This window comes from Cavia porcellus, unplaced genomic scaffold, assembly GCF_034190915.1.
Source record: "Cavia porcellus strain 051 isolate PalLab524CR breed Dunkin Hartley unplaced genomic scaffold, mCavPor4.1 scaffold_4, whole genome shotgun sequence".
Lineage (NCBI taxonomy): Eukaryota > Metazoa > Chordata > Mammalia > Rodentia > Caviidae > Cavia > Cavia porcellus.
The window spans coordinates 74,138,991-74,153,676 of NW_026947487.1; the positions used below are offsets into that span (position 1 = coordinate 74,138,991).

At 34.0% G+C, this 14,686-nt stretch overlaps 1 protein-coding gene across 3 annotated transcripts in view; it reads left to right on the forward strand.

Annotated features, from left to right (window-relative positions):
• Ccser1 (coiled-coil serine rich protein 1) overlaps nucleotides 1-14,686 on the forward strand; it is a 1,226,082-nt gene that overhangs the window by 679,602 nt on the left and 531,794 nt on the right. For all 3 annotated transcript variants that reach the window (XM_063247277.1, XM_063247276.1, XM_063247278.1), the window contains exon 9: nucleotides 5,135-5,212. In XM_063247277.1, the coding sequence (XP_063103347.1) occupies nucleotides 5,135-5,212 (78 nt within the window). The remainder of the gene's footprint in view (nucleotides 1-5,134; nucleotides 5,213-14,686) is intronic.

Sequence of the window (14,686 nt, forward strand, 5' to 3'; positions counted from 1 at the left end):
TCTATGGAAACTTTCTCAAGTGAGTTAGAAATTTAAACTGTATTTTTCTTACATAAAATGGATGACTATAGTATAAAATTCCAAGATGAGACATGATCACATGAGAAGGGTCTTCTCAGTGGTAGCAAGCACAAAGTAAACTCACTACACAATATTTAAATCCATGAATCTATTGTATGTTATGTGAAACATTTACTAAAAAGGGAAACCCCAAAAGAGCAGGATGAAGGGGGACAAAAAGAATTGAGATATGCAGTGTACACTTACCAGTTCCCTACAATGAATGCTATCATGATGCACTGTAAACTTGTACTAATGCAAATTTTAAAATATTACCTAGTCAAGAATTAGTATCTTTAGAGAAAAAAAAAATGGCGGCTTGCTAGGGGGCTGGGTGCAGTGTCGCTTTGGAGAAATCGAATCAGATGCTAGAATATGACAACATGGAGAGGGCCAGAGGAATGGATAACAATTTGTATTAACCAAGGCGGTAACGAAAGGGAAAAATAAAGTAGGAAGAGGAACGAAAAGCGAAGATAGAGAGCTGACGCCCGATGTTCTCACTGAGCCCCATTCCACACTGTACTAGGCATGCCCAGACATCCAAGGTCGCGCTGAGACCACAGCTGCCAATAACGGGAGTCAGCAAATCCCAGACGCTTAATGGGAGGATGCAGCACAGTGAGCAGTGGATTCAAGGGGAAAAGCTTTATTGGCTCTTGGCGACTGCTGGAAATTGAGACCTGGGGTCCTGTTAAGCAGCCAAAGCCACCTGGCCGTGCCAGAGGAGACTGCAGGAAGCTCCTGGACTCCAAAGCCGGACACCGTGCAGTTTTCTGACAGATCCACGCTGTGCTGGGAATGAAGTGAAGACATGCGGTGCAATGGGCAGTGGACCCAAGAGGAAGATCTGCATTGAGTCCCAGTGAGTACTAGGGACTGGGTCCCGTGGCTGCTATTGCTGGCTGGAGGACATCTTGGAATTTGGCAGAGCCCGGCGCCATGGCGGCATCAGTGACACAGAGAGGGCAGCTGGAGGACATTTTGGAGTTGGGCACAGCCTGGTATGACGGTAACATCAGATAGTCACCCCTGGTGCAGAGAGGTCTGGTGGAGGACATCTTGAAATTGAGCATAGTGCAGCACCCGACGGCGTCAGTCACACAGAGAGGACTGGTAGAGGACATCTTGGAGTTGGGCAGAGCCCAGTGCTGCAGTGACATCAGATAGTCACCCCTGGTGCAGAGAGGTCTGGTGGAGGACAGCTTGACAGCTTGGATTTGGAAAGAGCCCTGCACCGTGGTGACATCAGTCAGCCACCCCCAGCACAGAGAAAACTGGCAGGGTCTGCTGGGGCTGAACTACACCTCTGGTTGGGACCCAATAAGCAAATACAAAATTGTCGCAACTCTGTGACATCCACAAGGTACAGCCTAACTTGCGGACTGACTGGCACAGAGGCTCAAGGCTAGCGTGCACCATCCCTGCATCCCTGCCTACCTTAGATAACAGCAAATTGGGGAGGGCAGCATAAACTCCAGTCAGCACGCTTTGGAAAGACCCTAAGCAAAATGGAGAGGGCCAGAGACCTCCAAGAACCACCAGTCTGAAAGAAATGAGAAACATGACAAGAGATGGAAATTTTAAAAAAATCTCTAGCTGCCGAACCTTGGAAAATAAGCCCAGGAGAAGTAAATACAGAAGAGAACCAGCACAGTAACCATTTAATACTAGACACAGCATCAAAGGATATTAAGAAATACCTTTGTAACCTCATAGAAGAATTTAAAATTGTACTTCTGATCCAAGTGAGGCAAGATATAAAGAGATTAATTAAAGAAATGATAAGCCCCTCCCAAGAGAACACAGATGAAAGAACGGAGGAACTCAGAAAAGAAAGAGAAACCTCTGATGAAGAATTTAAACATAACCTAGAATACATGAAGCAGATCCAAAGAGATTACCAGGAAACTAAAAACTCTGTTGAAAACTGGCAAAATGCATTGACAGAAACTAAAGTTAGCCTTTTGAAACTTTAGGAGAGATTTATAATATATGATTGGGAAAGAAAAGACCTCTTAAAAATAACGATGAACCAGAAAGAAACAATCTAAAGGCTAGAAGATGACAAAAGGATACATAACTTAAGAATAAAGCATGTAATAAAGCACGTGAGTGAGGAAGCAAGAGTAACCAAAAATGAACTGCAAAGAATATTCACAGATATATTAAAGGAAAACTTCCCAAGCATAGGAAAAAGAAATGATATCCAGATAAATGAAGCATACAGAACTCCAGCCACCTACAACCAAAACAGATCTACACCCAGACATATAATAATCAAGATTCCAGAAATCCACCAAAAGAACAGAATACTAAAAGCAGCCAGGGAAAAGAAGCAGATTACCTACAATGGAAAAATTATCAAAACAACACCAGACTTATCAACACAAAATCTCAAATTGAGAAGAGCCTGGGGAGAAATTATCTAAGCCCTGAAAGAAAATAATTTACAACCAAGACTAATGTACCCAGAAAAACTCTCTCTCAAAATTAATGGAGAAATAAGATGTTTCCGAGACAAGGAGGAACTGTGGGAGTTCATGGCCACCAACCCAACCCTACAAAAAATACTAAAGGACATTCCAGAGAGAGAGAGGAAAAATACCAAGATTCCAGCAACAGTGGCAGAAAGGCCTCAATGAACAGTACAGACAGTGGAATGAGGGAGTAAGGTGGACAAATTACAGCAGTAAAGTGGTAGCAGACATGAGGCAGAGACCGTAAGCTATAATCTTAACCTTGATACATTAAAATAAAAAAAAAAAAACAGGCAGAGTAGATTAGGAGGCAGGCTCCATTGAGATGCTCTGAATGGGAAATACACTCAACTCGGAGGAGGGTTGATAAACTGAAAGTCAAAGATGAGAAAGCAAAGCTATATGCCACAGGAAACCAGAGAGAAATAGGGACAACTCATCCAGCAGCCGCAGATAGATTGGAAAGCTATGACACTTTTGGGCAGTGTAGAACTACATAACTGAAAGGAAGGAAAACCCTTTGACTTTAGTGAGTAAAGGAGTACAGCCAAAGATCAAACACAGGGGTAGAAAGGTTCAGCAACACTCAGATAGACAACAGGCTGACCTCCTAATCTAAAAACTAACGGGGCTAGTGAGACCCAAAACATACAAAGCATCCTGAGAACGGGGAAGGTGCAAAATAGCCTAAAAAGGGAAGGTAGAGGACATTGTTAATAGTGTATTAGGATTTAAAAGTCACATCTTATCACTCTGTTTAGTTTGAATTTATTTTGTTCGGTCTGTCCAATCATATCAGATTTGAGGGCACAGACATCTAACCCAAAAATAGCAAGTTATACCATGGTAACTATCCTTAGTTTCCTGTTAACTTAAACTGAAACCGTATATTGCATACATTGTCGTACTATGACTGATCTTATTTGAAGCTGGTGTGTTAGACAGTGGTTTTGCCTTGGCTGATTTTATTCGAATTTGGTATGCTTGATAGTATCAAGTCTAAAAGTAGAGGCAACTACTCTGAAGATGACAAGATGTAAAACATATCCATACTGGTTTTGATTAACTGCTCTCAAGTTCTACAATGTGTTAAAGTTGTGTTTTTATAAAATTAGCTATGTAATACTATGCTTAATTATATTAAGCCTGATGATGTGGACAAGTCTATTGAAAATAAGAGAAAGCATAGTAACTATGGTAGATCACCTAACACTGTGGTCTTAAGTGTCTTTTTCATTGCATGTTTTTCTAGGAATTTGTTTTGCTGTCTTGTTATGATTTGTTTTTCCCTATAATACAGAGAGGATATATATACACGTAGAAATTCACACATAGGAAGAATTTTTTAAACTATTTACAGGAACAGATTATATAATGCATGATGTAAAGAACATATATTCTGAAGAAGAGACACTAAGAAACCCAGTGCTAATTCTGTAACATTATAATATAAAATCTGGCAATTCTGTTATTCACGTTCAGAGTGATATTAGTCTAGTCTGTTAAGTTTCAGCATACATAAAGATAAGGACAGCTGCTACGAAGAGAATGAGAGACAATATGGTAAGCATTATTGTGTTCCCCAGTGTCAGATCTTGAAGACCTAAAAAACCTTCATCATCCTGTAATGATTTGATTAGTTATATAATATGCAGTATGTATTCAATGTGTGTGAAGATGGGGACAACTATTTGGAAGAAAACTACAGACAATAAGATAAACAGTGAAGATCTCCAGTGGACTTGCTTTGAAATCTGTATTTCTTTAAATTATTGCTTTTTGAACTGTTTTGTTCTGTTCTGACATGTTTAATCTTACCCTCTTTAAGATAAAAAACAAGCATGTAGGACTGATAATCATATTACTAAGTTTTTGTTGGATCATTGAGCAGAACTGTTGGCGTGTCACTATTTGAATGTCACTTTATATACTTTAATTTTGTAACCTGAACAACTATTTCTAAGATGACAATATGTAACTTATCAACTGGTGACTTCTTACCATTTATTTTTCTGTAATTCTGTATTATTTCTACCCTTTTTTCTCCATTTTCTTTGTTTCTTTCTCTTTAAATAAAAAAAAAGAATTAGTATATTCTCATTTGAAAAAAACCTCAAACTTCCTTCATATATGATTTCTTCCCTTCTGTAGTTTCCACAATGTTAGATTAGTGCTCTTTTATTAAAGTACAAGTTCTGTAATGTGTAGAGGTTCCTGGGGAGAATTAATAAAGGGAAATACAAGCTGACTGATAACACTTTGCTACTGAAAGTGCCGCAGATTTTAAATACATGCACTGAAACAAAATCAACAAAATCATATCAGTAAGACAGCTAATAAGAAGTCATAGCATAAGTATTTGGTCTTCGATTTAAGCAACCAGGCTCTATTAACACTCAACTGTGTACCTGACAGTAAATCTTACAGTAGAAGAAAAGGTGTCAAACTTATCCTGAAAATTAAACTATCAATATTTAAGTTGATTTTAAAAACAACCAAACAAAGTATAGACACAGAAAAACCATAAGCTGTGCACTGGTTGCGTAGACACACATTACTGACCAATAGTGTGATATCCTGTTTTCATTTTTCAGGAAAAAGTGCAGCATTTACAGAAGGCTTTTGCTTCAAGGGTAGATAAATCCACACAGACGGAACTTCTAGGCTATGATGTAAGTAGCTATGTAAAATGAATTTTTATCTTTTTTTAATTGATATTCAGACCTCCACAGCTTATTTACTTCTGCTATTTCTGTGTCCATGCATTGAATTAATAGATGTTAGTGGTACTCCTTTCATCTTTTGCCTTGAAACAATTCCAAAACACCCTCTAGATCTAAAAAAGATGAGAAGTAGCAATTAGTATAGCAATCTTACCAAGCTTTTTAAACGAACATTTATGATACACTATTTTGACTTAATAGATTTGCAAACATGTGGTAGATACATATTAGATTAGTAGGGTAATTTATTTTAAGAAAGTACCAATTTATTTACTAACAGTTGATAAAGTTATTGTGTATGCAATCACAGAAGGCCAAACACATTATTTTTACATGCAAGCACGTAAAAGATAGTAAAACTACAAAGAAATTCGTCATATGATATTTTAGGTGTTGGGCTTCAGTGCAAGCAACAGAAAGTAATTTAACTGAAAGTTAGAATTTTTTCCTAATACTGAATACTTGCTTAGCTGCCAAAACAGGTTTGTGAAACATCTTTTAATACAATATTGATCCTAATAACACTGGATAGCTCAAAAACCTTTCTTAAACACAGCTTTGAAATTTGCTTTTTGCCAAGTTCATGACTTAAATTTATCTTTGATGAAAAAATAAAAGAATTATCTTAATTTTAAATCTGACACTGTGAGAACCTTACTTCTACTTGAAGACATTAATATTTTTTTAGTACCTGGTTGATAAGAGGTATAATTAAATTTTATTAAAATGTGTACTGTAAGGATAAAGTGTTTATCTGCAGATATGTGCTCATATTAAATAATATAAAAGTAGATGTTATTTTTGTTGCTATGCGAACTGTTAATATATTTAATATTGGGCCGGGGATTTAGCTCAGTGGCACAAACCCCTATCTGGCAAGCACAAGGTTCTGAGTTTGATCCCTGGCACCAATAAATAAATAAACAAACATTTGATATTAAATGGGTACCAAATTATATATACACATTTAATATTAAAGTGGTACCATATATATATATACACATTTAATATTAAATGTACAAAATGTACACATTTAATATTAAAGTGGTACCATATATATACACATTTAATATTAAATGTACAAAATGTACACATTTAATATTAAAGTGGTACCATATATATACACATTTAATATTAAATGTACAAAATGTACACATTTAATATTAAAGTGGTACCATATATATATAAACTACTCTCTGGCAATAAACCAAAGATTTGATTTCCAGTTTATATTACTTTCAGATGTTTATATGCTTTATTTTTTTATTTGAAAAATGATTAAAGCTATGTTTCTTTTAAATTTTCCTATCACTTTGATTTCAATATTTTTACTGTCTTTTGATACCAATCTGTGACCACAAAAATTCTTGACTTCCAGTGGTATATATTTTTTAAATGATGTTGATATTTATTTTAAACAAATAATTTTTTTTTCATTTTCTTTTTTGTCTTTTTCGTTTTTATCAGTACCGGGGATCGAACTCACGACTGCCTGCTTGCAAGGCAGGCGCTTATGCCACTGAGCTAAATCCCCAGCCCCAAAACAAATAATTTTTATAAAACAAAGGATTTATCACGCTATCCAGTTTTTATGATTTTCACAAGATATTTTTCTGCTTAAAATTTTTCAATCATTTAAGCTCCTAGGATATGAATTCAATGTAAACTTAGTGATAATGTATGTATTTCCATATCTGAAAATCAGAGACTTTTCTTTTTTTTGGCCTTTTTCCTTTTTATTGGTACCGGGATTGAACTCACGACTGCCTGCTTGCAAGGCAGGCGCTTATGCCACTGAGCTAAATCTCTAGCCCCTAAATCAGAGACTTTTCAACAAGAATAGAATGACCCTAATTCCTATCATATTGCACACCAGCATAGCATCATACAAGCACAAGTATTAGAAGTTACTCTAGAATCCACTACTTACATTTGAAGTAAATTAGCTGAATTCCAGAAAAGTGGAATCGTTTATTCTGTATCCAGTTATCCTTGTGGGTGTCCAGTCTTTTACTTTAAAAAAAAAATGTGTTCTTAGCACAAGGGAGAGATAAAAAACAACATGCATTTGGATTCAAATATTACAATTTCCATTTTTGGAAATGTTTTGAGACTAAATTCTAATTTGAGCATAAATATAAAAGGTAAGAATTTTATTTAGCACTGCTTGTCTTCATGTAGTGCTGTCAGGGACCACTTGTAAGAAATTTTTGCTAAGTAATCGATAGTACATTTGGAAAATAAGCTGTCAACAGGCCTATGCTAACTCCATAGGTAGTAGTAGCCTCTTGAGATTTTGCCCATCTTTGTCTGATATTATTTCTACAAAATTTCTTACATAAATGTTATTTTGTTTTCTAAACCTATAAATAAAAATTTAAAAAAAATAAAAGCTTGATCTTCATTGTCCGTAGCCTGTCTTAACATGTGACAATGGCACTCTGATGTAGGGTGCTAGGCTGAATTAAAGTTACAGGATAATACTCCTTTGTTAGTCTTTAAAGCAGCCTCTTATACAAAGGTTGTTATGATTTGGGTAGCTGTTCACATATAATATCAATGTGTTCTAAAGATTTTGTCATCAACATTTCCTAGTCATTTCTTCTATAACGTAATTATCAGAATAAGCAATATAATATCTAAAAATGATTATAGATACTCGCAAAGGTAACTATATGTAAATCTAGTAATAAAATTTAGGGCATTTTTGGTGTGAAATACTGGAAAGGGAAATATTTTAATAGAATAAATTAGAAATACCTAAAACATTTCAAGAATACTGATGTAACTATTTCAAAGTATGTGATTCATCTTTAGAATGACTTCTCCTTTGACCATGAGACATTTTTTCTACTTTCCAAACATTTCTAAGTAATCAAATATATTCATATGAGTAAGCATTATGTATTATTCTTTATATTTTATTCATATCCTTTCAGAAAATATTTTTATATTTTTGTTTTCAGAGTATAAACATATATTATTTATTTATAATTTTCAAATAAAGCTTACCAGAAAAAATTTAAATATTATAGAAATGTAATATATTATCAACGGTTTTGATATATGTCCTTGACTATTTTCTAGAGATGTCAGTATCAGCCTGAAATCGATACTAATCTTTGCCATTATTCAGATTCCTATTTCAGGAATATGATTATCATTTTGGGGGAAGTTACCTATCACTACACATTTTGAATAAAATAGGAATTAGAATCTATAGAACATAGTGATCATAATAAAATGTATTAAAATTCACTACAGTGAATAAGTGTAAGTACTTACATAATAAAGTACTTATATATTGGAACAAATGGGTCAGTAGTCTTGAAACTGTTAATGTACATTGTGCTCCAACCTCCTACTTGTATTGTACCTGGAAATAATTTTTAAAGAAGAAATTCAGTATATTATCACGGGTCTATGATCACAATAGTTCTTGAGCTGAGGGAGATTATTAAATAAATGAAAAATGTGCCTTAAGTAAGCAATGTCAATTTAACCTTATTTGCCTTCCTCTTTCTGTCTACACAGGCTAAATTTATGGAAAGATTAAGGAATAATTTCTTAGGTGTCACTTGTGTTGTTAAAACAGGTTAGAAGATGAATAAATATACTCAAGTAGCAATCTTGCCCATTACAAGATTATATTAAAAGATAGAGGTTTTTCTGGTTGCATCTGCTGTGTAAATAAATGCTTCAACATGCCACAAAAGCTGTCTATAAATACTTCATTGCTTAAAATACTGCAAATAATATTTTGATTAAAATATCTTAAAAGGAATAGACAAGATTCCATAGTGCATATCTTATATTCTGACAGTGAGAAAATTCATGTTCTTTCATTAAGATCTTAAAGATAAGTTGTTAGATATTTTTATAAGATGGCACTGATTTTAAGTATAATTTTTCCTATTAATGCGTGAACTTCACACAGAATAGTCACAGAGCCTCCAAATTTGTACTAGAGACAAAAAACTAACATTTTAAGCAAACGGGCTTTCTATTTCCATTAGCATTTGTTTTAAAATTACTATATATTTAATAAATTTTCATTAATCTTGAACTTGAAACACTTTGTTCAGGTTTTCCTAACAAAGTTTGAAACCATCAGATATTTCACCAAATAATAAAATTATTAATTACTAGTCTAAATATTATTGATATTCCTCATTGGCTATTCAAAACTGGTTATTTGTGCTGTCACACACATTTCTGTCTCAGTCAAGTACAAATATAAAATGTCATTGTAGTAATGGATGCTTATTCTGCTGCATTTTTTAAAGCATTTTAACAGGGTTTCCAAGTGGCAAAGTTTGCTTCATAATTACAGCTGCTACTTATTTGTTAGAAAAATAATAAAGAAGATAAAAAGTGCCTTACAAACACATACATTAATAAACTTCTCAGTGTAATTCTCTGTATTTTGCAATCTTTGCTACATTCATTAGATGTAAGTGTGTAATTGTGGAATACTTGTGCAGATACTTAGAATTACCAAACTAGTTCATCATGTCATATTCTGTAAGGAATAAGGATGACTGCTATTGGGTAGAGTAGGAGAGGTTTTTTTTTGTTCTGTGATATGCTAATATTTGTCAGTTTTTGTAAGAATATTACAAGTCTTAGAATTGTAAACACAATTCTAAGACTTGATAAGTATTACTAGGCTCTCTGAGCATCTACCCTTTAATTAACTGTAGTTTATAAACTTTTTTGTTCAGACGCTTATTAATTTCTATTGTCACCTTAAAAAAAAATTGATACCAGGAATCAAAGTCAGGACCGCACACTTGCAAGGCAGGTGCTTATGCCACTGAGCTAAATCCCCAGCCCCACTCTTTTCTTTAATTAATTAATTAATTAATTTTTTGTGCCAGGGAGCGAACTCATAACCTCATGCTTGCCAAACGCTTATGCCACTGAGTTAAATACCTGGCCCTGAGTTTTGCATTTTGATTGTTTGGTTTTGTTTGGTACTGGGGATCAAACTCAGGACCTCACGATTGCCACACAGGCGCTTATGCCACTGAGCTAAACCTCCTCTATTATCACTCTTGATGTGAGTACTTCAGTGGCCCAGCAGTGACCAGAATACATGCCCTCTTCCAGGGTGCTTAATTTATATTCATATTCATGTTACTGATATTCACTCACCTCAGGTATTTATGTACATTTTTAAAATTTAAAAAGTCAGATATAGACTGAACTGCATATTCAAACTTTTGCTCTTTGGTTATAACTTTTGTATTGCATTAGGGATAACTTCAACTGAAAACACTAGCAGAAACTATCACCGTCCTTATTAACACTCAGGAGCCTCAGCTTGTACAATGGTAATGTTCTAAAGGGATCCCTTGAAAATCTATTCATGCATTAATTCAACAAATACTTTGAAGTTTCCCCTAGGAGGCAAACTGTTTTCTGAGTTCTAGGATGTATTCTTTAACTGAACAACAAATATTCCCACGTGGAGCTTGCAGTTGGTGAGGATATGCTTACAATAAACAGTATGTTTAATAATTGAATAAATTATATGATTAGTTAAATAGCAAATCATATAATTTGTCAAGTAATAAATTAGAAAGTACTGAGCACAATGTAAAAGGAAAAAATAACAGGAAAATGCTAATTGTGAGTACATGAGATGATGAGAAATTTTATGCTGTGATCTGGGTAGATTAGAGGTTCACATGAGATTTGAAGGATACAAAGTAAAGATCATTTTAATTTGAAAATTACTTGATAGTATATCCTCTGGAAAATCCTACATACCTCTCATCAGTGACAAATTGCTTTATCTTTGGCAGAGCCCTAGATAAGAATACTCTGCTTTATTTAGAGGCCCTACAGTGGGGGGCGGGGATGTTCTGTGCTGTTAAAACTCAGAGCAGATACGGGATGTGAAGAGGCACATACTATAGGAGCCAGCTCACTTGGAGGAGCAGGACACTAAAGACCTGCCCTATGCACTCACCTGTCCTTAGCATTGAAAAGACGCTGGCCTAAGTCATGCACGCCATAAAAATTACATTTGCTTTTCCTAATTTTTGTTTATTTTGTTTATATTCATCTCACTCTCTTCTCTCTCTGCAAAGTGAATTTTTAAATAGTTATCCCTTGGTATCCTGGGTGTTTTGATTCCAGGAGTTGTATTTTTTAAAAAAGTCATATTAGTACCAGTTAACTGGAAGTCCTTTTGTTAGAAATATTTGTAGCTGAGATCTTTGAAGCTGAAATAGCGAAGCTAAATATCAACTATAAAATTTCTCACAATTGTAAACCCATTAAAATAAAAGATCTCAGTAAGAAGCACAGAAGCCTTGTCAAAGTATGGAGTTTCAATTGATAAGGATTGTTTTGATTTCTTTTGTGTACCAAAAAGACTGTAGTCAACAATAATGAACATTTTTAAATACACTTCAAATAATGTAAAGAGTAAATTTGAAAAATCTCACCACAAAAAATGATAAAATAAGTGAGTGAGATGAAGTGAGGAATGTGTGAATAAGCTTGATTTAATCATTCCACAGAACACACTTACACTGACACATACTTCACCTAAGTATACACAGTTATGATCTTCGTTTAAATGAAATTGTTACTTTTTTAAGAACACATATACAAAAATATCATTGTGTAGCTTTAAATAGTAGCTGTTGATATCATAGTTCATGAAATTATGTGAACAGTGACAGTGTTGGTAAAGGTTGAGACTATACATGTGTTGATCTTTGTATTTTGGGGGGGGGGGCAAAGGATCAAACTCATGACCTTATGCTTGCCAGGTAGGCACTTATACCGCTGAGCTAAATCCCCAGCCCATATACATGTGTTGAAAAGAAAAAATTTCACAGTTTGTCCCCAAATTGTAGACTTCCACTTCAAAAGGAAATCTAAAATTAACTAAGAAATATTGTAGATATGTAAAGCAGAGGCTAAATATATATATGGAAAGCCGAAAATAAATGATGAAAATTTTAATTATAGAGTTAGATGAGGTAGTGGTATAGAATTGCACAGAATGAGATCAAGCATGATTTATTTAGGTATGTCTTTTAATAGAATTTTGAAGTTAAAAAAAAACCTAAAAATCACTTGTAATATCTATGCTTAAAACTGATAAGACCACAATTGATGAATCCATAAAATTGATTAAACCAGTTGATACAACCACAATAGATTGAGTCATGGCATTAAACCACAGAGAAATATACAGGTGGATCCCAAATTCTAGTCTAGCTTGTATAACTTAACAAAACTCTGTCTCAAAATGTAAATAGACATAAATATATTTCTAGTATGAGTAGTATATAATACCAATATATATATATAATTTGAAAAGGTGAAGGATGAAATTCAGTGGTACAGTGCTTTTCCAACTTGTACCAAGACCTGGCATCAATACCCAGTACGACATAAAATAAGGAACTAAAATATTGATTTGCAGCCCCTTTCTCTAGGTGTGCTTTTATATTGTACAGCATTAGAAAGACAATACTACAAAAACTTCAGTCAGTAATTAAACTTTCAATACTGCAGTAATCCAAAGCAATAGTCAGAAATATCTAACCTGAAACCAGGCTTACAGGTTTTTAGTCTGTAGGAAAGACAGGAGATAAAGTAATGTGCTGCTTTTTATGAGTTAGCATGATGTACTCAAAAACGCTGTAAAATATTAAGGTACTTTCTTGATTAGCAGACCAAGAGGCCCAGTGCAATGCATACATACATACATACATACATACATACATACATACAGCACAAGTGCACATGTGTATGCGAATACACACACACACACACACACACAATGAAAGAACAGACAGAGCCAGAGTAAGGGAGAGCTTGCACTAGGTCAACTATGGCTGGCCTTCCTGAATCTAGGTGAGGGCTCTGTGAATATTAATGGAACCTGTGCCTCTAATTTTTCTGAATTTTTAGAAGTTTTCCCCTTAAAGGGAAATACCTCTCTATTAAAAACTAAAATATTTGCAAGGCAATACATACAAATGATTTGTGTAACCTAGGACTAAATCATGGCTTAGGCAGTTCAGTAGTAAGATGTATTTGAGAGGCATTTGAGGAAATTTTAATAAGAATTGTTATTAGATTATTAACAGTTAAAATCATTACTCTAAGTACAATGATGTAAAAAAAAAGCACTGCACGATGTAGGCTCATTTTGGTAAGAAACATGGGAAAATTAGAACACAAAGGTTAGTATGCCTTCTGATCATCTCTGTTTGGGAGAAATACGACATTTATTTCCTCATTGCTGCTTATCACTTTTACAATACATACATGAATCTTTAAAATAAAAAAAGTAATTTCAATTTAAAATATACAATTGGAAAAACAACCCCCTCATCACAGTCATGAATATAAATTACGTTTATGTGGTTCTATTTAATTTATCACTCTCATACAAAATGGAACAACTTTGAAATTTTTGAAGAATCAAACATTTGATACTATTCTTTTAAAATATAATTATTTATAATGTTAAGTTTTAGAGACTACTTTTCTTATGACACTATTTTGAATACATTATTGTGCTTTATAACTCAAAATAAATTTATAATTGATTTCTTTAATGTATAAAATCCTTGGAGTGACTTATAAAAAGGAATTTAAGTTTTCACATTATTGTTATTGATATGAAGTTATCAGAAAAACATTGATTCTCATTAATTAAGCAATAAAATATGCCTACCATCCTCATTGTGTTCTGTCAGATAAAACAGAAACAGAGATCATTTTGTCTTTTACCATAGAAAGTTCTAGAACAGCATAAACTTTTTTTTTGGGGGGGGGTACTGAGAATCAAACTCAGGACCTTACGCTTGCCAAGCAGGCACTTATTGCCACTGAGCTAAATCTCCAACTCCCTAAAATAGCATAAACTTTTATGGAAAGATAAATAGTAATGTTGTGTATTTTAGTGAGTTTTTGTCTCTGAACACATTCAGCCTACTGGAGTATTTTCCCCTTCATTTGCCAGAATATTGGTAGAATATTAAAAGTTGGATCTGGTTTAGAATTTTATTGAAGCTAGGAGTATTAGGAATTTTGGTTTACACAGGAAATCAGAACTCAATTTTTTTCTAAAGCACCTAAAATGTAACATACTCATACTCCCGCTCACTTTCACATTCATTTGTCTCACAAGGCATCTCTTTAATGTTTAGGTCCTTTTTTTTTTTTTTTTTAACTGGGGATTGAATTTATGACCTTACACTTGTCAGGAAGGCACTTACACCTTTGAGCCACATCTCCTGCCCTGTTTAGGTTGCTCTTGACGGCCTTATAGACTGTTGTTTGTTTTGTTTTGTTTTAAACAGAACATTTGGTTGGTATATTATACACATCGTATTCTGTATATGATATACAGTTGTAGTACCAAGGTTCTTTTTTATCACAGAC